This window comes from Hippoglossus stenolepis, chromosome 5 (genome assembly GCF_022539355.2).
Source record: "Hippoglossus stenolepis isolate QCI-W04-F060 chromosome 5, HSTE1.2, whole genome shotgun sequence".
NCBI classification, from domain to species: Eukaryota; Metazoa; Chordata; class Actinopteri; order Pleuronectiformes; family Pleuronectidae; genus Hippoglossus; species Hippoglossus stenolepis.
Window position 1 is genome coordinate 21,281,558 of NC_061487.1, and position 24,344 is coordinate 21,305,901.

Sequence of the window (24,344 nt, forward strand, 5' to 3'; positions counted from 1 at the left end):
GATGCTGCTGCTCCCAGGAAGAAGCTTTTATTTTAAATAGTGGAGCTGGACCCTCGTCCACGTGAAGAGGCCGATTCGGTGTCACAGTTTTGTTTATCAGCTTTTCTTAGCCCTGACGACATGTAAACCTCCTGAAACCGGTCTAATGTGAGAATGAGATATTTCCTGACTTGGCTCGGTGGCCACTCGGAGGGAAGCTGAAGCCTGCCATTGTGCCAGGTGGTGGGGCTCAAGCGGATGCCACCGAGGGGCCACTTCCATTTCTCAGAGGGGATTAAGTCCCTCCTCTGGGGCTGCTCGCGGCGTATTCAGCTATTAACCTAAATTAAAGTCATCGCGAGGTGACAGATTTCCAAGGAAGCCGTGGGCAGGAAGTGATTACATGTGATAGTTTGCCCCTCGCTCCTGTTCACTCTCCCTCTCTCTCTCACACACACACACCTCCACAGAGTGGTACACCCGCCCCGATGTCACCCTGCCCCGGGCTTCCGATAGCAGGCTAACATTTCCAGACTGCATTCCGGAGGCCTGCTTACTCCTCATGTGCTCTGGGAACCTGCAGTTTGTGCTGCTCCAGAAAACCGATCACTTTCAAGGTCCGGGCCCTTTTTGTATATGTTAGATTTTTTACGTCTTTATCAAAACCGTGACGTGTTTTCTGTCTCTGTGTACGTTAAGAAATCTTCGAAACCAGAAGACAGGCATAGTAGGACAAATCCATACAGCATAATCGACAGTCTTCAGCTCTACTGGCTCCCGGACAACAAGCCTTTAAATTGTACACCTAATTGGCAAGCTGGAAAACCCATTCACTCAGGAGCAGACGCTGAAACCTAAAACTTTGACTTGCACTTTCTAAAAGTAGACCTTGGTTGAGATCTGCGGCCTCCGCTTGTCACCGGTTTAATTCCCCGTGCCACTTGCTCCAAAACACCCTGAAAGCAGACGAGGGGCGCCAGTGTTTCCTCTTTTATAAACCCCTTCATTCACGTCCCCTGTTCTGTCCGCTGGTGGCTGTGAACAGTGGAGAACAACACCGCTCTCATTGCGGCTCCTGTATGTAGATGGGTCGTGTTAGTTCTTGATTCGGGTCTTGGCAGGAGAGTTTGTTTTCCCCCCCGCTCTGCTCGACAACTTACGTCACAAGGCCCAGTTCTGCCCCAAAGTAATTGGGTTAAATGTTGTACGTTGATTCAGCGGCGGATTGGACGACTGTGTTCTGCTGCTGAATGTTTCAGGGTCGACGTTTTCCTGGAGGTAATTGTTGAAATGCAGGGATTTCACATTAAAGTGGTCCTCTCAGGCGAAGATGCTCTTTTCAAAATAAATGATTTTAATTTTAACCCTAACCCTGTTATATTTGGTAGAATCGAAAAGAACCCTTTATATTTTTCAGTGGAGGGATCAACAATTTCGTTGATTTCCCAGAAAATGATTCAGGGATCTTGGTAAAAAATAATCAGGCGTGTTAAGGTGACTGATATTTATGAATATTTTTAATTGGTGCTGATCTACATAATAATCTGGATCTAGCGAATTTAAATGTGGTTGCATGAGGGGACTCCAGGGCCTTGGCGAAGGCGCTCTAGGTTCCATTCTAGTTTAAAATCAAACTTTGTATTCTTGTATTAACTGAAATCATGAACATCCCTAAGGTCAGTTAAGGTGTTGCACACAGAATGACCCTGTAACGCTGGCTCTCTGACCTCCGCTGTCCTCGGAACCTCTCCGGCCTCTAACACTGTAACTTCATCACCTCACAAACCACGGAGCCACGTTAGTATGTCTTGTGAATTTCATCTGACTTAGAACTGGACCCAGATGAAAAAAAAAAAAGCGCCATCTGAATCTCAGCGATTGAGTGGAGGGTGTAAGCGGAGAGGGCGAGCTCGGTGGCTGGCGTGGAGGGGCCGTGCGTGTCTGCGGCCAGCTGCACCTGTCTCACTGCGCTCAAGGAGCAGGGCCTCAAGGTGGAGCTCAGCCAAGGGGCAGCGGGAGAGGAAGGTATAAGGAGGAGAAGCTCAACGGAGGTCGGCCTGAATGTGATTCCCCTGAGAATCTCTCCCACCGCGTGCTCGCCCGGGCTATTAATAACTTTTATTAGGTTTAAGGGGAATTAGTGGAGATGTTAGTCGTCAGCAGCCTCGCAGATATATAGACTTAGAGTTTCTGAGATGTGGAGAAGGTGGACTTGTCAATAAGATGAGGGCTGTACGCACACACACGTCTCGATGACTTCAGAGGGCATTGCATTGACTTAGATTGATTTCCTGCAGACTTACTCAAACCTTAAACATAGTAACTACTGGCCTGGGCCTAACCCTTACCTTAACCTGACCTTAAAACATGTCTTCACCTTAAAATTATATGATTTACATTATGGGGTCCTGCTTTTTGTCCCCATAATGTGACTGTGTAAACAGATCTGGGTCCTGACAACATGAGTAATACCTGGAACACACACACACACACACTCATACAGCAGCACATGTTTAATCAGACACGGAAATGGATGCAATAGATATCACAAGTAGCCTAAAAGCAATTTAATTACTTGATGACTTGTTTATTCAATACATTTCTATTTGCGCATATTTCTCTTCTGGGTGCCGAAGCATTTCCCACAATCCTTTGGTCGCAGACAAGGATCCTGACTGGCGTTCACTAACTTTACAGTCCAACACATAAAGGCGTATTTTACTTAATAATAAAACTAATGGCCCAGGGGGTGCACTTCTAACATAAACCACGAACTGAACAACTCGAGGAAGTGAAGTAAGAAAATGTAAACTTTATTGCAACGTTGTCATTCTAAGTTCTCTGATTTACAGAAGAGAGAAGAAGAAACACTTGTAATGGCACAGTCATCGTAATATGTACATTGCTGATTCTGCAATAGTCCAGACACTTGCATTGTCCAGACGTAAGAGTGGCGTGTTAAGGCACATGGGGGGGTCGTGTTCACTCAGTCTGCGGAGGGAAGGAATAACAACACAACAAAAGCGTTTTTTTCCTGCAACTTCAACGTGAATATACCACAGCATTCCATGAAAAGCATCAGAACAGGGAGCTAGAACAGCTCCTCACACGAGAAAGGAGCCAGCAGGGTTGGGGGGGAGTCACAGTTTGTCCATTGTACATTCAGCTCCGGGAGATTAAGACGTTGGCGTGTTCACAACTTACTGCGTTGCACTAAGACATTTGGTGATTTGATAAGCTTCAGTTAGACCTGAGTGTTTTTGGAGTCGATACAGTAAACTCGGTAAAAGTCACACGGTGAGTTTAGTGGTAAAGCGTTCGCTAAGTGATGAGTCTGCAGCCGGGATCATCGCTGTTAGTTAAGATTGTGTCGTGAAGAACAAACCAATCAGGAGAAGCACTGTCTGTTCACTAACTGTACACACAGCGTTGTGTCGGGGTGCAAAGGTTGTTGGATTTCTCCGTTTTTTAAACATTTTTCGATTTCTTTAGAGAATAACTCATGGATCTTGATTTCGGGCACTGGTATTTATGAGTGTGTGGTATATGGTGCAGATGTAGTGGTTTCAGAAGGGGACTGTTGGGCCTTGGCGGAGGTTTGCACAATGCTCAGTGTCCTACTAGTTCAATATAGTCTTAAGTTAATCAGTTATGATTTAGATCTCATTTTCTTTTCCATGGAAGTGAATGTGATTATGAGATCAGTCCAAAGAGTAGAATACATGGAGGTTCACATGAGGGCTGTAATTACTTTTACAACCTACTGAAGGTTCAGGCACCTCAGTGACTTTAAACATCAGGTGATGCTTTCAACAATTTCCGGTAAATCAAACATGGCTGCAATATACTTCATAGAGCATCGAACAAATGTATTCTGGGGTCTCAAGAGCCCAAATTCTGTCCTATTAGAGGAACTGTTGGACGTTTTGGGAAAAACACATATACAATTTTTTGTTGAAAGTTAGATGAGAAGTTTGATATCATGCTCGTGTCTCTCTGTTAAATAGGAAACCTACAGACAGGACACAGTTAGCCTAGCTTAGCATAAAACCGAAGGATTAATTAAACCAGACAGAACATGTGAAATGTGCCGGTTGTCAGATTGGAACCAGAGCGGCTGTTTCCTGTCTTTACGCTGAGCCGCGGTCACTTCTTATTTACTGCACAGACACGGGAGCGTCATCTAACCCTCTGCATGAAAGCAAATAAGTCCATAAAATGTCAACACTACTTATCTTAAATATCCCTTCCACATCCGTGGTGTTGTCAACAAGGCTTTCTTTAGCACTTCGTCTGGCACTAAGCAAAGAGCATTTCAACACAACATCAGACAGTTATTTAAAAACAAGCAGCTTGTTTAAAAGGCCCGACTACAGCAGGTTAGTAAGAAATTTCAATCTAATGTAAATTTAAATAACGTCAGAGCTACATTGACAGTAGCATGGCCTCACGTTCATGTGGCCTACAGTACTAAAGGACATCCAGAGGTGTCCAACAGAGTGGTATGTTGATTCTTCATTAAGTCAAGCTAGTCTGAGAATAAGTGCTAAGGGGCGAAAAGGTCGTCGTGTCTGATGACTCTGCAAAGCAGTGAAAAACCATAACTTGAGGTACATTCATAAAAACATCAGCCCTTTGGCCTGACAAGTTCAAGTAGAGGCCTTTTCCAATGGGTGAGCGAGACATACGGTACCACGGAGCGTCATCCCAGTGAGCGTTTCCCCTCGAAAAAAGCCCAGTTCAAAACGTCTTCCCCTGTCCGACTCCATCTTCATTTGGTCTTCTTGAGAGATTCAGATTCCATCAAGAGAGCCAGCAGCAACTAAAAACTTTAAAGACTGTAGAAATTCAGTATGTAAACGCACAGATTTCTCCGAAGTTACATACACCCCCCAAAAAAAGTCCAGAAACAAATCAGCCGAGAGGTAAAACCAATTAACATTTTTAAAAAAGGAAGAAAAAATCGTCACGAAGGAAAAAAGAAAACCATACAAATAATTTTGAACTGTAAAGTGCAAGTATAAAAAAAAAAATCTTTCTACATATCATCTCAAGTCTTGAGACAGAGTCAATGGTCTTTAGTGGAAAAGTGCGAAACAGCACAAGTATTAAAAAAAAGAAGAAGAAGAATTTGATTCAAAACAGTAACAGGATAAGTCAGGTGAGGTCCGGGCGGATCCGTCACACCGTTCAGCTTCTCCGTAAGAACACGGCCACCTCCTCCAGGGGCACAGGGTAGTCCTGTAGAAACGTCCCCCCGTCAAACACCTGAGCGCTCCGGCTGTCCTGCCACTGAAAGCCCCCGTCAGGTAGATAAATATCCCTCTGCACCGCCCCCTGCTCCACCACTGGTGCCACCAGGACCTGGAAACCGGCAACAACGCACACCCATATCAGTTTGGTGAAAGCAACTCAGATGTCAGACAGATTGTACGCTTAATGAGCAAGGCATGAGGTTACAGTACACTATCGTTTGCCAAGCATATCCGGTGTTGACAGAAGGAACTGGACCCCCCCCCCCACCATGAGAACACCATTAAGTCACCTTGTCTCCGATGAGGAACTGGTCATCGATGGTGAAGGTCGCGGGGTCACTGGGACTGAGCCACCATATCGGCCGGTAGATGGGGTTTCCCGTCACCCGCCACTCCTCTGCGCACTCTTTTATCAGCGGGACCACATCCCTCTGGTGCTTTGCTATGTAGGCCCGGGTGAGGTTGAGCACCTATGGGTGACCAGCAGAGGGGAGAAAAAATAACTGGGAGGGTAATAACAAATTGTTATGTTCCTGATGTTATGGAGGTTTCCTATGTTGGATAGTTGTCTGCTTTTCTGTGGAGCTGCAGTTGATGGATTTAACATCAAAATACAAATTCCCCAAAAAATCTAGAGCAGCTCAGGAACTGAAAGAATGAAAAAACGGATCATTGATCTGCCACAAGGACAAGAGTGATACTGACAATAATGTCTGATAAAGACTTTTGTCCACAGAGATTGAGTTTAGCTGCTTTCAGACACACATTGAAGTCTGGACATTTTCCTGAAAATGTCCGAAGAGACAAGCTTTTGGCGCTTAGGACTTACGCCAATATTCTGAAAACAAGTCGCAGGGACGGCAAGAGACGTGGCCAGAGTTTATAAGTCGTGTTCTGCCTCCTGCCTCCTGCACGCTCTGCCCTGGCGCCTCCTCTTGGCTGAATGTTCTGTTTTTGTCGACGTGTCTGACTCTGACAATCTCCTCTATTCTTCATGTATGAAGGGAAAACTCTGGAAAATGTCCAAACCCAATTTTTGCAGACGAGTTCAACTCCTTGCCCTGTCTCCTAAAGGACATTCAGACATGTCCAACAAAGTGGTGTGTTGATTTAAACTATTCTTGAGTTGTTGAGGTGTGATGGATTGTTGTGTCTGACGACTCTGTGCAGGAGATATGGTAAAGAAACCAATAATAAAAGCCTTTCCTAAACTAAATGATCCGCCACGAGGACTTCAGGACAAGACTGACACTGACAATCAGATCCGCTAAAAGACATTTGTGCCGTCTCTACACCCTGACATGCAAACAGAGCTTCTCAGCAGCTCACTGTGAGTTTTATACTGTCCAACTCTTTGTCCTTTCTCCCGCTGGCCACACTACTCCACAAATTCCTGGAAGGGTCACATCCTCTTCATGGCGAAAAACAAAACTCGACCGCATCTATAAAAATGTATTTTTACGAGTTGGGATTGAGAACATTTGCAGGAATGAGCCTCGGAGTCGGCCCGGGTCTGAGTGGATCTTTCTGATTGAGAAGCCAGGCCTGTGTGTGGGTTTGAGGTTTTTACTGCTATTCCAATTCCAGTGCGGCCGCTGCAGTGACCTGTCTATGAGCGAATGAGGTCTCGCACACTCTGGAAATGAAGGTGTGCCACTTTTAAACTGCAGCAGCCGTAAAGCCGGGTCATTTATCAGGCGTAACGCAGCCTCTCGGCCCCACTTCATCGACAGTTGAAGGCCGTGCGAGGGACCAAAATGGAAAACGTTGCTGCTGTCAAAAGGCCTATTTTTATCTGGGTCTCACAGCACAAGTCACAACCAATACATTCTGCTGCCTCGGTCGTCTCCTCTGTCACACTTGTCAATTACTCATGGAAATCTTAATTGCCACAATAAAGTATTTTTCCAAGACTTGTCCTCAAATTCATTATCATTCCTGCTGAAGTGGCTCTTGAGCGCGAGCCATAAATCTAGAGGAGGGGTTGTAATTCAGAACAGATGGACGCTTAACCACAGGTGATGTTGGGAGGGGGCCAAACAATCGCTCCTATTGAGGGAAGAGGGGAAGGGCAGCCGGGGGGGGGGAAAGTAGCCAAGTGTTTTGTTTTTTAATGTGCAGGAACCTGAGATCTGGCACCACATTGTCAAACGTATTGATATCTGTCACCGGACTCCCTGAGACTGTGGGCATTGTTTTTCCTGCCGTGCACATGGAGGGATACATTCCTCGTGTCCAGCCGAGAGGGACGAGGTTCAGTCCTGCCTCTCCTGCTGGGGGGGGGAGAGCCTCACGCACACGGTGGGAACGTCTCGGTACTGACCCACTGAGCTGAGGAGAGGCTGCTGGGTCAATAAACTCGTCTTTTCATGAGTAATCCTAACTGCTGTGTGGGAATGAAGGATAATCTCCCTACTGGAACATCTAATTGGCATTCACACTTCACTTCACTTGATCTTTCCACTGTAAATCTTCACGAGTGAAATTCCTGTTATCAAATCTGGAAAAGGATGTGAACCCAAGGAGCTGAGTCTACTGATGCAGAAGTGTGTTAAAGTGAAAACTTAAAAAAAAAAAAAAAATTTAAAAAGAGGGTTAAAGTGCATATAACTCTGCCAAGGAGATTATGTTTTGTCTGCATTTGTTTGTCTTTTGTTCGATTGTTAACGAGAATAATGCAATAAGACGTTTTTTCCACCAAACTGGGTGGAGCACTGCTGTATTGGTGAGGAGAGAAGTTTGGTGCGGATCAGGAATTTATTTTTATTTTCTTTAACATTGATTTCTTAGAGATCAATTCATGGATCTTCACATTATCAGGAATGTCTAAATGACTGATATTTATGATTTGTTGCAGAATCAAATAAAAAATCTGGATCTAGTGAATTTAAATGTGGTGTTATATTGGTGGAGGTTTGCACCCTTCACGTTTGTGATGTGTTTGTGGTTTATACCCAGTCCTCCCCGCAGACCCAGGGGGGCGTGTGGAAGCTCACTACAGGGAGGAAGGCTGCGATTTCCAACCAACGGATGAACAACTCCTCATCTGTGACCAGGTCTCCAGACAGAGAGCCACCTGTGGGAAGAGGGAGACGAATGAGATCATGTTTCATTGGACTGGTTTTCTTTCTGTAGCTGGTTAAAAACAAAAACATCCAGGAGGGAAACTTGTACACGACAGGAGCCACGTTTCAGCGTCACATGCAGGCAAATAAATTAGAAAGTCCAGTTGTGCACATGTCCAACTCCTGATGAGTCCCATTTGCTTTTGTTTTGCACAAACCACGCTGATTTAAGAGGCTTAATTTTCAATGAAATTACTCGATGGTACACAGATGATCAAAAACTGGAATGATTCTTATTTCTTCTGTCTTTTTTTATTCAACAGGTTTTCTGTATTGTTGTCCTCTTTATGGTGTTGTTTTAAAAAGGTAAATACAGCATTTTGCAGTCAGAGCTCATATCCAATCTGGCCTAAGAATCCCCCTGGAGGAGCTGGGGAGAGGGAACACTGTCCTAATAGCACTAATACAAGAAAATAATGGCGTATAGTAAGCCATCCATCCTCGTCTGTAAAACTGACAGCTCTCTGTAAATAGTTTTCTCACAAACATCATGCATCTGTTTATTAAGAAACTAAAAGATCGGATGTGTTATTTTTCTGACTTCTGTTTTATTTACTTTTCATATGAGAGAAACACATTACCAAAGTATAAGTGAGAGAAGTGACCCATAGGCGGTGGTATTACCTACTGCATCAGGAATGAGGAAGTTGTATCCCAGCAGAGTGTGGTGCAGCAGGGAGGGAATGATGCCCTTCAGGCCCATCAGGCTCCAGTCGGACTGCAGGGGGGTCATCCTCACAAACAGCGGCTTGTGGCTCGACCTGAGACGCAAACAGAAACAGAATCAGGAATAAGAATGACTCGGAATAAAAAGCAGATTGATGATAAAATCTCAAAATGTCCACAGATGCCTGAGAGCGTTACCGTGTCCCTGCCGTCACGATGGTGGAGTCTCCCATCCTCGTGGCCAGGTCAGCAAGCTGGCTGACGTACTTGTCTCCACCCAGATCCTGTGGCGCCCGCAGGGTCCGCTCCTCAAACACGTTCCCCTCACCCCCCTCCAGCATGATGTACTCCATCCCCAGAAGGGCCTGCAGGGATCCCACTCTGTCCAGGAACCAGCTCACCGCTCCTGGGTTGGTGATGTTCAGCTTCACGCAGAACTTTCCTCGCCACTGACTCATCACGGGGACCTGATGGGAGGAAGAAACCAGATTTTGCTCAGTTTGTAAACAGACTCTCCTGCTATAGATTCTCTGGATCAGGCCAAGTTTATTTCTTACTTCACAAGAAACTCTTTACCAATAACAACAACAACAACGCGGCTAAGCACTTTACAGGATGACGAGAGCGCTGCAGTCGGGTCTCACCAGTTTTCCCTGATGGGCTGAGGGGAGGCTGAGCCAGTGGGCCTGTGTGCCGTCCACGAGGGAGGTGTGGAACTGCGTGGTGTCCACGCCCAGGAAAGGGGACAGGGTGATGGAAATGTTAAGAAGCTTGACAAGCGGGAGGTCTCTGGTCAGTCTCTTGGACATCCCCCTTTTCCTGACGTTGAGGTAGTCATGGTCCTGCAGGGAGACGCAGAGATAAACCATGATACCACAAGTACAGCCTGATGTTTGCATTCTGGGAAGCAGCCTTACACAAGCACTAACATCCATCAATATTTAATCAATAACTCTCTACATTATTGTCTAAATAATTTATTCTCTAAATGATTTACACATCTAAATCATGATGCACAAATGGAATAACGATTGGTTTCTCCATGTAGGCGCCTGCAGCTCTCACAGCATGACCCACGTCCGAATGGTGTTACGTGAATTATAATCCTTTGGAGTTTACATGATAAAGTCACACAGAGATTTCACGTTACGTAACCGCGGAACAAAACCTCTTAGGAACACAAAAGGCTGACCCCTGAAGGTGAAGCTGCGGTGGGAAGAAAGCGTAGATTAGCACGGACGTGTTATGTAACTTCTCAGAATGTTTTTTTCCCCCCCTCTGGTCATTTTCTTCTGCTTTCTTTCTTTCCTGAATTTGAATTTTTCCAAATAATCGTCAAAATACTATAAACTGACACAAAGAAGACAAAACCCTGGGCTAGCCGCAGTGTGTGAGTAATCAGGTTAGAAACAAGGCAAACTTATTATTAGTAGCCCAAATGTTCCAGAGCCAGCGAGTCGTTCCAAACTATTATGGAAAGTGGAAAAGAAGGGTCAGAGTGTGACCAATCATTTATGAATACTTGTAAAAGTGGAGTGAAAGAGAAGTCCAGTTCTTACAGTTTCCGCACTGTGCCGTTCACCTTTCTGGCAGTTACCGGGCGACGGAGCCAACAACACTGGTGTTTCATATCTCTGATGGAGAAGAAAACTGGAGATTGGGTCCAGAAAGGGAAACGCTTGTTCTCCAAATGGCATCAATCAACTGACATGAGCTGTTTCTCCCATTTTCTCCCTCCTCGGTCTGTCTGTTCTTCCACACCTACTAATGGGAACATACTAGAAGCACTGTGAATGCATATGGTGAGATACCCGCAACGTATCGATATCTGCGTTTATGATTTCCCGGCACGAGAAGGATATGAAAGCTTTTATTTTACAGAGTAAACAATGCAGAAAAGATGTGCATTTATTTCAAAATGTTACTTTACAATATATGTTTAATCTCCTAATTCAAGCTCTATGTTGTCTCTAGGTTTTTAAAGTGTATGGTTAAATCTATACAGTGCATCTATCTATCCATCTAACTATCTTTCAATTCATCCGTCAAAGCAATCGTCCATCCATCTATATCTTTCTCCTAAGGGTTTGATAACACCATCTTAGGAATCATCGAAATGATTTACTCCTAAATATCGGTATCTGCCACAAATGTCCACATCGGTCAGGCTCTGTATTCCTGAACTCGGCCTCTCTGATGGACTGTATATCTGAGACTCTCCTGCCTCCTCCTCTCTCCTGTGGCACCAGGTCAGATCGCAGCATTGAGCTGGTGTCAGCATCACCTGCTGCAGTTGGTCTTGGCCGAGATCCCTTCAATTCTCAGCAATTCTTCTTCAATCCAACAGCCGCCGCACACGGAGCAACGTGAGATCTGCTCGGGGAGCCTCTGTTTGTCCTCTCTCAGCTGTATTTGTTTTGCAATGGAAGATCACCAGGTATTCCCGTTTCCTTGAGTGTTATTGAAACAATTCAAGGAAAGAAACGGGATAACGGTGAACCTGTCCCCCCACCTTGGTTCCCCACCTGTGTCCATGCTGCGCTCTGGAGATCCAGTTGAGAAAACATTTTTTCATCTCGGTGAAACACTCTGACCGATGAACCCTCACCGGCCTCACAGGTAGAGGACAAGAATTAGAAAAGTAGTAGTAGTAGTAGTACATGAGTAGTAGTAGTAGTAGTAGTAGTAATAACCAAGTGTTCATGATGACAGATCAGCCTTAAAGCTAATTCTCATTAACTGAAACTTTAATCGGCGACGTGAGTCCTGGAGTCGCTGTGCAAGACTTTAAATTGCAGATACAAGTCAGTCCCAGCTGATATTGGACGAGAGGCGGGGGGGACACCCTGCACAGGTCGCCAGCAAATCACAGAGACAAACAACCATTTACATCACATTCAAACCTCCAAGTCTCTAAGTCAACCTAACTCCAATCTGCATGTCTTTGGACTGAGAAAAAACCCAGGAAGACACGAGGAGAACAAACTCCACACAGAAAGAAACACGGCCGGTCACCAAGTTCGAACCCATAAACGTCTTGCCGTGATGCAGCAGTTCTAACCACTGTCCCACCGCGCCGCCCCTCAAGGAAATGTGACCCATTTCCTCAGCGCCACAGTTTTGGTTATTTCACATGAGAAATGTTTCTTTTCTGAACTTTGACTTCTCGTTGTTACGCAGTCGGTGGATGATGTGAATCAGAGCGGTTTAGCAACATTTAAATCAAAAGTCACTTCTCAACATAATCTAATATTAATTAATATTCATATTAATGTTTTTAAAAATCTAAATTAAATAATAACAATGCCTTATGTATATAGAAATAATGTCAGTTGGGTATAATTGAAGGAGGAGAAAAAGAAAAGTTCAAACGAACAGCTGGAGAGAAACTGTTGGTTTTGATTGGAAATCTGAAAAGAGCAATCATTAAAAGATGCACTGATGAAGAGGATGTAAAAGAAGTGGGTCGCTTTACTCTTTATTTCATGATAATAATTTGTGTAATCTTGGAAGAGCAACAGTCACATTTCTCTAGATCTACTTGAGAAGTTACTGAAAGCTTAAAGCTTGACATCATTTCTTTCTGTCCGAGCTGTCCCTGCTGCCTTTACTCGTTTTCACTCAGTTCTGTAAACTAAACTCTGATCCTTCATCCCTGCATTTTGAGGGTTTAACTCGTGCAGTGTTTTCTGTCGTACCATATCAGAGAGGAGGGTGGTGGAATGTTCACTGAGGCTGATGACTCCCTCCCCCAGCTGGTGTCTCCTCAGACGATTGGAGAAGATCCTCAGCTCCCTCTCCACCTTCGGGCCCGAGTCCACGTTGGTGAGCAGCTTCCAGAACGGCAGCCTGCAGAACACACACGGAGGGATCAGGCTCGACCTGCACATCTGCGGAACCTGGATGAGTTTTAGTTTACGGCTCCCCAAATACCCACAAAGCTTAAATCAACGCTCGCAGACGCAGCACACTGCTTTGACTTATTGGTATTATGACAACCCCAGAACCCCCCATCTCCTCTAATCTCAATCTAAACTAAACTAACCACAGCGCTTTCATGTTGGGCAGCTCCCTGCCGGGCCGGGAGAGCTGTTGCACGGCTTCCTGGTGAGCAGCTTTCACGTCGCGGGCCACACACACGGTGTACTGCAGAGGGAGACGCTCCATACTGGGCAGCGACTGCAGGCAGAACTGCTGCCTGCTGTCCACCCCGAGCTGCAGGGGGATGTCGGGGGACACGAGGACTGCAACACCTGTGGGGTGCAAGGAAGAAGACAGGGGAGGCTACATCAGATAGGTTCATACAGATATAAGGTCGACCTGAACAGTAGAAACTATAGTGCTTGAGTACGAGGCGACCTGTAGCAGATTCCTCTTCTATGACATGGTGCGTGTGTGTTACTGAGAGCGGCAAGAGTGTGATGGATGGAGTGTTGTGGGAGGTAGAGTGTAGGCTGTGTCAGCTGATATTGCTCCACTCAGATGTGAGAAAAACACTCCTCAGAATGAGATACAGCAGCATGCTGCTGCTGGATGGGTTTACCCTGGGACTGCTGGCACCTTCGGAGGAGGTCGGTTACACTGCGCAGCAAAGTGGACGAGAGTATCTGGGACACACGGTGAAAGTTACACCACATAAATGTTTGTTTGCATTTCTTCATCATCTCATCGATTTGCTCGGGGATATTAAAAGAAGCCGTATCCATTTTATTCTCACTATGAGCGAGGAAACTGAACCTTGAATTACACCTCTGATTAAATAAATCAACTTTAGTAGAAACATTTAAACTTCCAGCAAAAGGGACGCTCCCTGTTTTCTCTCATGTGTACAGCGTTTCAGAGGCCGTGTGAAATGATAAGATTATGGGAAGCAGATAATTGTGTCCACAGATGTAGCTGCCCTGCGAGGAATGCCTCTTCCCTCTCAGATTACCCCGGACCCCCACCCTCACCACTTCTCACCCTTCCTGACTCCCACCTTCACCCTCCCAAACTTTAACTACCTTCCTGTCCCACTCCACTCCTGTCCTCTGTGCTCAGTTCCGCTCCACTGTGGGTCTGGCCCATGTCAGGTCAGCAGAATCCAGGCGACAATCGATCTGAGCCCCCCCCCCAGCCCAGATTCTAACCCCGGCCCCTTGCTTGAGTTCTTTCTTTTGCACAACCTGCTCAAAAGCAGCCAAACTGGGATTTTGGGATTTGGATCAATGAACAGATTAAGGAGCAAAACCTGCTTCCAAAGCGAGCGGCCAGTCTGAGACCCCTGAGCTGCAGATCTTGGCCCTCGCCCCAGCCACCATCTCGAGTTTCAATGGGCTCCCTGTTCTTATACCGGCAGGGACCTGGATACTCATGTACCAGTTTATAATCAGATTAATAGTCTCAGAGATCAGTCCTCAAGTGCTGCATAAAGCCCAGTGAAGAGCCCTCAACCTCAGGGTAATTCTCACGTGTTTGCAACGGATAATGTCAAAGAGATACTGGTAACACCTCAGCTGCCTCTCACATGGTATTAAGTCACCGTCAAACGGCTTGTTACAGGTTCACAGACGACACATAATAGTGATTTTTGTTGGAAAACGCTGACACGTGTTTAAACCCCCAAAGAGTTGAAGGGATTTCTTAACCAAGCAAAGGTGTTACCAAGATGTGCACGTCTCTACTGTGCATAGAAAATAGAATAGAATAGAAAGTGGGGCAGTGGAGAAAATGTTATAGCTTCAAGGAAGGATGGAACTGGAATGCAGGGCAGTGGAAATAGAGGCGACCAGACTACACCAGACACCGGGCAGTCTGTGGGAATGATGTGCAGATACAGCAGGCTGCAAACAGTGTGTTTCACCAAAGTGCACACGGGGCGGAAAGTGGAGTTTAAAGTTTGCATGCGTGACTTCTCCAGTCATATTTAATTTTTATGGGAAGTGACACGGCAGGGCCTCGAGGAAACGGGACAGCCTGGACAAAAACAGCTGCTCCTTCTATTCTATCCTGGATTCAACATGCAGATTTGAATGTTAAATCGATTAAATATATTAAATCCTGTCTTGTGCATTTATTCTTTAAGTCTTTTGCATGTAGAACTATCTATTTCAAAATGGAAACTGAACTTCTAACTCTGGTTATATAGGCGCAGTGACAGACATACATCTTTAGCGGATGTATAAACCAGACAGGAGCAGGAATCAATAAGTGTTATTTAAAGAAAGTGAAGCAGGTTTGAGTTACAGCCAAGATGGGGAGCCCAGGAGTTAAAGGGGAAGTGGGGGGGGGGACCCTATTTTTAGAACAATTCCTTAAACACATATTTTCCACCGGCTCTCAAAAGTAAAATTATATGGCTGAGTGACCGTAGACGCTCACCTTCGAAGCAGCAGATATGCAAAAAGTGAACGTGAATGGAAGTTTATTGGGATTTCTGAATGATTAGACACACACATGCTTCACTTTTACAGCCGCTGAGCAAAACACACAAATCAGGCAACCTCGGGTCGCCTCTTCGTACACGAGCGAGAACGTACGCTTGTTCTCGCACACATTTCGAGTGCTCCGCCTTTCTTTAATGGGAAACTGTGGACGTCCAAGAAAAACAGAGCAGGACTTACAGGACCATAAAGGTTCTGCACTTCCTCTCGCTCATTCTGAGGAGAAACGGGGGGGGTTTTTTGGGGAGGTGGCGGGCGGAGGTGACCCCGGGCACCTTCCGAGGGGTCAGGAGGGTTTTAAATGTGGCGTCTCAGGCCCTGAAAGAGCGGCCGGTCTGGAGGGAAACGCCGCCGCTGCCTCGCTGCCGCTGTGCACCAGATGGGCTGCTCTCTTTTACCTGTCATATTCACACTGTTATTTATGACACCTGTGCACGCAGACCAGACTGGGCCTATTAAAAAGTGCGTCGAAACACTAAGTGTGTGTGTTCGTGCAATCGCGTGTGTGTGTGTGTGTGTTCAGGCATGTATTTCCTTAACAATGGAAACTTAGTTTTCGTGCCCAACCTCAAGAAATTGATGGCCACAAAACTGGGATCTTGCCATGGTTGTAAATTTCCAATCCCGAGTTATTGAAAAAATAATGAAACACTAAAGAGACTTTCTCCGCTCTATTCCTGTCATCAATCAGTTTTATTGTTTGGAGTGTGAGACGCTGTGTTCTGTACAAATACTACAAGTGAAAATGTGTCTCTGAACACCAATACATCAAGAACCCGCGTGATATGAGACGATTGCACTTAATCTCTTTTGTTTTGGAAGTTACTGTTGCAGGGTTATTAAATCAGTGGAATTTATGTATTTTTCAAACGGTAATTTCAATTTTTACGTCTTCTGTTTGCAGAGAAAGTCGTGAGCTCAACGATTTACACTGTAATGACGTCAGCGGACAGGAGCTGGTGTGTACCGGCCCCTCGTTTTAAAATCGCCTCCCTCTCTGCCGCCTCTCGCTCGACGTCCTTGATGGAAAGTATTAGGTCGGAGATTGACTGTGGAAAATGTTGTCAGATGATTTTCATACAGTAGCCTCCGCGTGCGGGAGATGACAGTCTGCTTTTCACACAGCTTCACTTGGCTAAGTGAGTCATTATTAAAGCGTTTCACCTCTCACTCGTCCCAGAGAGTGGGAAGGTTCGGGGCAGCTGCCCGGGGACCTCCTGGTGACCTGTTGAGTAACACAGGGTTTTCAGGGGCAGCTTGATTCCGTCGGACAAAGAAAAGACTCAACCGGAAGCTATTGGCACTGAAGTATCAGCTTAAACTGCTTCTTTGCTGTGGTTGTGACCATTTCTTTTCTTTTTTGATTATCTTTCTCTTTGCTGTTCCTCACAATGAAGCACCATAAAAGGTACAGCAAGAATACACATTTTCAGCACATTATTCTCATCATTTTCATATGTAAAGCTGCCAAGGTGATTTATATTCATAATCTGAAAAGGGGGAAATAAAAATCTAAACTCATGACGCTACGTGAGTTTTATCTGTGTGTTGTGTTTGTCCAGTTCTCTTCAAGAGACCAACAACAAATGAGCAGGAGCCCTTCAAAATCATTTCTTTGGATCCAACGTGGAAAGATTGAGTCAGCGATCGAAATAAAGAAAAAAGGAGTGGGAGGCCAGGGGGGGAATAAAATCATGCTAAATTGAGAGATGGATATGGAACCAAAGAGAGAGAGAGAGAGAGAGAGTGAGATGGTGTTTGCACATATGGACACACACAGAACGCACAGTACTGATGTGTAGGAGCTGGTCTAATAGCTTCTTATATCTGATTCTAATCTCTAGGTCTGCACTTTATGAAAGCGAGTGTGGACAAAAAGCAGATATGACGGGAAAGTGGATAAATTACTTTTATTGAATCCAGACATTAAAAAAAGAAATGTGATGTCAAAGCTCTCGGGGAAAACATCTCTGCAGGCTCCTCAGTTCAAATGGTGAACTGGGGAGACGTTGATGACAAAGTTTTCTCTCTGACGGAGACGAAGATTATTTACAGGAATAATGTGCATATTAGAAAATAATAAGAGAATGGAAAGGAGAATAGATTATTACGATATTCAAGGTGAAAAAGCAGGTGAAATGTATTGCTCATTGGTTGTCAATATTCCTGTACAGAATTAAATCCCGTGTTCTTCTTAGTATGCTTTATTAAATTAGTTATTTATCTTACAAGTCTCATTTTCAATTTATTGTTTCAAGTGTTAAGTTATTTCTAAGGTTTGCATTGAAAAAAAACAGTTTATCATCATGTTTCTACGTGTTGTAAATGGCTCGAGGATGTTTCATCAACCATCAATGAAATGAAAGTTTTCAATGTGAAAAAAATAGCTTCTAAAAAGCAGAAAAACACAAACTTAAATTAAAAACACTACACGCTGTGCTTTTAATACTATGAATATAAAACTGCATCCATGCAAGGATTTAAGTTGTGGAACTAAAGTTATAAAAATCTATGCACTAAGCCAGATAAACTCATTATAAAGGTATTAAACAATAAGTTTGAATAATATATTAATTAACTACTAAATAATTTAGATAATAAGGCTTTATGTTGCTTTGACTCGTCAGCGGTGAAATAAGAAAAGAAATGAGTAGAAAAGTAGATTTTCTTGATATCATTTGTAATTTCTTTATATCTTTATCTAAGACTAGGAAACTGATTTTCAGATTTTTACCCTTAATGGACACCGTAGAGCAATAACAATGTCTTATGTGAATTAACAAAGATAACTGGTGGTGCATCTTTAGTATCATTTCATTTATTGCTTCAGAAAATGGACATACAAACAACTGCTGTCAGTTATTGTTGCGTCCCTCCAGCCATGTCCAGCACACGATCGCCGTCACGCGACTTCACCATGTGCAGTGTTTATCGTCTAAACTATGGATTATCTTCATGTTGACAGTTTATCCAGCACTGTATTTCTGATTTGCTGACACCACGTGAACCTGTATCCTCTGCACCTCGAGCCTGATTCAATGCAGGAGTAAGCTGATAAAGCCTCGGGCACAGCTTCCCCTCTTATATTTTGAATGCAGGATGTGACTTCAGTGATATCTAATCTGTCCTTAGTGGCCCAGTTGTTTTTGTATGGATAAAGACAGGTGGGGCTATGACAAGTTCCTCCAGTTGGCAACACTCTCAAATGTCACTCTCCTGCCCGAGTGCATATATCCGCTCCCCCGTCGCTCCACTTTACTTTTCTACCTCCTCTTTGCTTCTCTTTCTCTTATTGGTTTATTTTTCTTTATTCTATTAAATATCAACTGTTACTCTTTAGTTTGGTTTGCTCCGTTGCTCCGTATTTCAGCCCGTCTGTCTTGCTCTTTAACTGTCCCCATGAGTCCTCTTAGGTTGGTAACATCAGTCACAGCTCCATATTCCCCACCACATTTATAATGTGCCCATATGACTAACTAGAGTGGGTGAAGACAGGTCCCATGCACACACAGCAAGCGTCACATGGACGGCAGGAATATTCCGCCGATGGTCAGCGGGTTCTCGCGGTGCTGGAAACTAATATCACATTCAAACTGGAACTTGTTTGTTTCTTCAAAATAAATTCAAGAAAGAGCATCGTAGCTCTGGAAGACTTCCTGAAAGCAATCGTCATGAAAAAGATGAAGACATGTGGCGACTCTTTTATTTTTTTTAATGACCACTGGAGAGCTGCCTTTGCTCAATCTGCTTTGGCAAAAACAAGTTATTTTTTCACCAAACTCGGTGCAGGAGAAGTTCACCAGATTTCTCTTATTAACGCATGAGAATATAACTCTGAGTATTTTGGGGAAACTATCAGAGCAAAGCACAGTCATTGCATAAAAAAGCATTCGTGTAATGCACCTGCAGCTCATACATATGACATTATATTTGGGTTTGTTGGGGACCAATATCTAAATCGCATTAGCTCCTCTCAAAGTTTATGCTCATCTAGAAATAAATATCATATTATGGACTGAGTAGAGTTACAGAAGCTTATATACAGTGCATATTTTAAATTGTGAACACATTGAAAGTCCAGTCACTATGCAGTTATATGTTATACAGAGTGCATTTGGCAAAAGTTATTTATTAAGTATTTTTTACTACCCACTCATATCTGTCTATTTAACTTCTGCAATAGTGGTCAACCAGTATTAACCACAGTAGTTATAACTCCACCACACTGTACTGTTTATATCAGCCTCAGTCATACTGCAAATTCAAATTTCAGATCGGCCATTAACTAATCCAACAAATCTTTTATCTTTTAACTCCACAGCTGTTTGCATAAAGAAATGACGAGACACATCTGCATCTTATTTCTGACTCGTGATCATTTCTGCTGATGCTCGAGGGGAAAGCGGCCGAGTACGACTCCCACCACATCTCCGTGGAATTGTGAAAAAACGATTTTCTCCGAGGCCAAACATGCACATTGTGTAAATCTATCAGCCGAGCGAAAAACATCCCTGAGCCGAAGTGAGATATCACGTTAAATATACCTTTAATGGTCCAATGGGCATCGTTGTCATTGCTGAGCAGCGCTTTGCTATGTTTGGGGCTATGTACAGTATGTGATTGTGAGTCGTTACTTGGCAACACTGGAACAGTTGTTCTCATTGGGATGTCATCTCATCCGTGTGTGTGTGTGTGTGTGTGTGTGTGTGTGTGTGTGTGTGTGTGTGTGTGTGTGTGTGTGTGTGTGTGTGTTTCTCTGCTCAGACAGAGAAACAAAGGGTTACAGGGTCCTGATAATTACCGCCGTCCGCTGACCAGGTGGAAAAGGGATTTCTGTCACGTGCCACCGTGTTACATAACATCCCCAAAACACGTACTGGTGTCTGTGGGCAGGCATGTGTGTGTTTGTTTCTGTCAGTGTGTGGATCAAGGAGTGCGAGGCGACCGCTGATAATCACCGAAGTCACAACAGACGATTGATTGTGTCACCTCATTGGTTGATGTGGCGCCAATGAACACGCCGATGTTTTAGCTTCTCACAAGTAAATACAAACTCCACCAGCTTGAGAGACCAGAGTCCCTGAGGTTAATGCTACACCAGCTACCAAAACACACATTTACACACACACACACACTATAAATGTTCCTCATCAGTCACATTAACCATTCACATCCGCCTGTGGACCCTTCCTCCCCCCTTTGCCCCCGGGATAAAATCTAACACCCCCAAAATAACCCGGGGAGTTATAAGAGTCAGCAGGGCCCTGATCCAACCTTCCCTTTTAATAGAAACAAAAGGCAATTACCCCGGTATCCCAAAGAGTTAATTTAAGATGCTAAAGGTGGTTCGCTCCCCTTTGTAGACTAATCTCTAAATTAATAAACGGGGATTGTTTTACACGCTATTTGTGGGCCGGTCGTTCCCATCCACTTGATGCTGTTTCTGGAGACGGCCGGAGTAATTTTTCTCGGCTCAAACACAAATAAACATCCACGAGCGAGTGGGTGGGGCTGGTGGGGGGGTAAAAAAAAAACACAACAACATCCACAGGGCTTCCCTCACGCCCTGGGATTCACGCCACACGTCGTATACCCACTGATGCCGGGTCGGATTCCCCAAGCCCTTGTGTTAACCTGGCACCAATGGCAAGTGTGGAAAAACTGTTGACCCTGTGTCACTTTAAAGACTCGAACAGGTCTTTCTCATTGTCGCAGACCTTTTTGCTCATGACATCAACTCCTCTGAAAGCAGCTGAAACTCAGACCTCTTACCTGATGATCCCAGGAAGTAGCGTTCCAGGGCAGAGCCGAAGCCAGAAGGATTGTCCTTCAGGTCGCTGACGACGAAGGGCTGCATGGTGGCATTCTGATCGTTGATGGGCCACGTCTGACCCCGGACACTGGCTCCGCCGTACCAGGACACATTGGTCATGGAGAAGCAGTCCTGGAAGGATACACACACACACACGAAAAGGTTTACACTCATGAAGACTGAAACAGCAAGTGATAAAAAAGTGATGCTGAGGAGACTTAAGTGGAAAAAGGAAATATAGGCCTTCAAAACAAAATACATCGAAAACTGAGAGGGGTCGAAAACGAGGGTCAGATTAGACAGAAGAGAGAAGAAGAAGTTTCAGAGATTCGACACCCTCAACACACATTTATAGAGCATTTGAAAAAGTGTATACAAACTCTTCTATGCTTGAAAATAAAATATTCTAAATGTTATCTTAGAGTGTCTATAACCTGAATGTTCCCAGTGCTGCCACATTCTAGCTGACATCTTCTCAGAGTATGGATGAAACATTGAGTGTGAGTTACTGTTGGTGCAGAGATCCAGGGCACAGTGAGGTATGTGATGCCTGGTACATGAGCCTGTCTCAGGAAGCATCGCACGCAGGGGGCATTGAGTGACAGCGTCCTCTTAAGAGAAAGCTTCTCCTTCCTCAAAGCGTCTTTACGCGTGAAAGGGGACGAATGCAATCCAGGCTGCGTTAATAAAAGGTGCCAGGGAGTCACCTGAGACTCACTGGGCAGGATCTTTGGAAATTAGAGGAAAAAATAATTATAATAAGGCGACTTTAGTTTGGAAAGATTTCCTGTGAGCAGTCGCGCCACATGACAGGGAGTTATGGCGAGGAATGTTCCAGTGGGGACAGATTAACCTCCCCAAACATCCCAATAGTTAAATGCCTTTGCTAATTAAGCTGGGGGAAAGTACAGTAAGTACCGTGCGTGTAAAAATGCTAAACAACTGTGACGGAGGTATAACACGAAATTCTGTTCTGCTCAGTGCAGTTAAATCAGGGCTGTGGAAAAAGGGGGAATTACGCACACATTGTTTGTCTATAACCTCATTTAATTCATACTTTCTCTATTATTATGTGATGTTTATTCGATTTAATAAGTGGAAAAAGATGCAAAACTGCAAATTCAACAGAATATAATCACGAAAAATAAATTCTGTGTTTTTTAAAAATCTAAATGAACTGTGCCTGGCACTGTTTAAACCACATCCTGCTGCGAACCCCCTGCTGTAAAGCAATGTATTATTAATATCATTTATTATGATTCACTTGTTTTGAATGGAGCATCACGTGCTTTGCCTTTTTTATATAAATACAAAAGTATATAAAGGTGATTTAAATCATGTGTGATGTAGTTATATCACCAATATAAAACAAGCCTTGAAGTATAAAATGTGTATTGTAACTGAATTTTGTGAGAAAATAAATATTATGTGAGTGAGCTTAAAGTTAATAGGTGCCTGCTGAATGCAACATATTTATTTAATACATGTTTAATATCTTGCCGTGCACGATCACAGCTCAATACATCATCATCCTTACTGGATATGGAGTGCGTAAAACGCATGGAACATGTTAAAAAGGTGTTTTTGCACGTTATATTTTGCGTTAAAATGTCGTCTCGGTAATATTCTGGTTGTGTTTCAGTGAAGTGCACACAGAGGAACTCTACCTTCAGCTCCACATGACAGTGCACCGGCGCCCATGTCATGCTGTAGCACTCAGTCTCCGTCTCTTCATTCACCTCCAGCGAGATCTTCACCTCGGCCACCGCGTCCCACGTATAACAGAACTCCGTCTTGTTCAGCCAGCACAGGTTCCTCACGAAGGGAACCTCGGCGTCGGGGTTCCCCACGTTCCCGACATCTATCTCCACATAGGTCTTGTCCTCCGCCAGGGTCTGTATGACCAGCGAGTGGGTTCTCCTCTCCCAGATCAGTCCGCTAAAAGTCCCCCTGAGGATCCAGTTCTTGTTGGGCTGGTCCACCACTTGCCAGTATATGATCCCGATTGTCATTACGAAGAAGACGGCCACCCCGAGACAGGCGATAGCTCCTTTCCAGGTCTCGTTCATCTCCTTCAATCCCGTGTCCCATGTTACCTCCGGGATGGGGCTGGGGTTCCTATTTCGAGCGTGGGGCATGTTGTTTTTTTTTTCTTTTTTTTTTCAGATCAGCAAAGAATCAAACACAAAAAAAATGCTGCAGAAATCTCTGTGCGTCAAAAGTCTCTGTTGCCTCATCATGTCGTGGTGGTGTCAGTGAAACCAGCCTACTTTCCTCTTATCTTTAAACCGCTTTAACTGTTGGGGTTTTTGCGCAATTGTGCCAGCAACAGAGACCTGTCATGTGAAGAAAGCTGTGAGAGGAAAAAAAATCCCAGCGGGCAAACAAAACAGCATGAATGAATATTGACTTACCACATACTGCTGCAGTTTTAAATGAGTTGGATTTGTAAATTGCATTGGCTGCAGTGAGCTCGTGAGCAGCCCCAAGCCGGGTTTGGCAGCAATGCCTACGAATAGCTCCTAAGACGCAGTGTTGCTTGCCCTGCACTTTCTGACGTAACGCCGGCTTGTTTCTTCACAGGAAAGGTAGAGAGAGGAAAAGGGAGATCGGGGAGGTTTGGCAGAGTCTCGGAGCTGCCCGCCGGGGCGAGGAGGCCATGGACAGCCTGAAAGGGAGCGACCCCCATGCGTGCTCGCAAACTCTCCGTGCGCTCTCCGTGCGTAAAGACTGTTGAGACTTGTCATCCGGTGGTCTGATAGACGGCGGGGGGGGGCGTCAATTGGGGCATGGCACGGGTCGGGGGACTTGTGATGCTGTGGCCAAATCTGAGCTTGTGGTGTTTGATATTTTCGTGGAGACTAGAAAGTGATTTTGAAGGAAGTCTAAAGGTGCCACCTGTCATCCGGGACACATCCATCTGGTGAAGCTGCAGTCCCTGTCCCAGGGCTCTAAGCTGACCATAACCAAGAATCACATGGTCAAGTAAATTTAGTTCTTAAGTTATTATACTGAAAATTATTATATTTGTCACTAGATTATTACTTATTTGATCTAATTTACTTTTTCTTGGTTATAACCTCAA

At 44.6% G+C, this 24,344-nt stretch overlaps 1 protein-coding gene across 2 annotated transcripts; it reads right to left on the minus strand.

Moving 5' to 3' along the window:
- Nucleotides 1-2,771: 2,771 nt before the first annotated feature.
- si:ch211-236l14.4 (SITS-binding protein) lies at nt 2,772-24,016 on the minus strand. Of its 2 annotated transcripts, XM_035156136.2 has the most exons (11): nt 23,674-24,015; nt 22,927-23,595; nt 21,220-21,391; nt 13,071-13,278; nt 12,724-12,874; nt 9,670-9,867; nt 9,224-9,492; nt 8,984-9,120; nt 8,189-8,310; nt 5,525-5,704; nt 2,772-5,343 (listed from the first exon to the last, which is right to left on the minus strand). In XM_035156136.2, the coding sequence occupies exons 2-11, from the start codon at nt 23,395-23,397 to the stop codon at nt 5,170-5,172; spliced, it is 2,082 nt and encodes a 693-aa protein (XP_035012027.1). In that variant the 5' UTR covers nt 23,398-23,595; nt 23,674-24,015; the 3' UTR covers nt 2,772-5,169. The 2 variants fall into 2 exon arrangements, with proteins under 2 accessions (XP_035012027.1, XP_035012028.1); XM_035156137.2 differs by lacking the exon at nt 2,772-5,343 and having other exon boundaries at nt 5,567-5,704; nt 8,988-9,120; nt 23,674-24,016.
- Nucleotides 24,017-24,344: the final 328 nt, after the last annotated feature.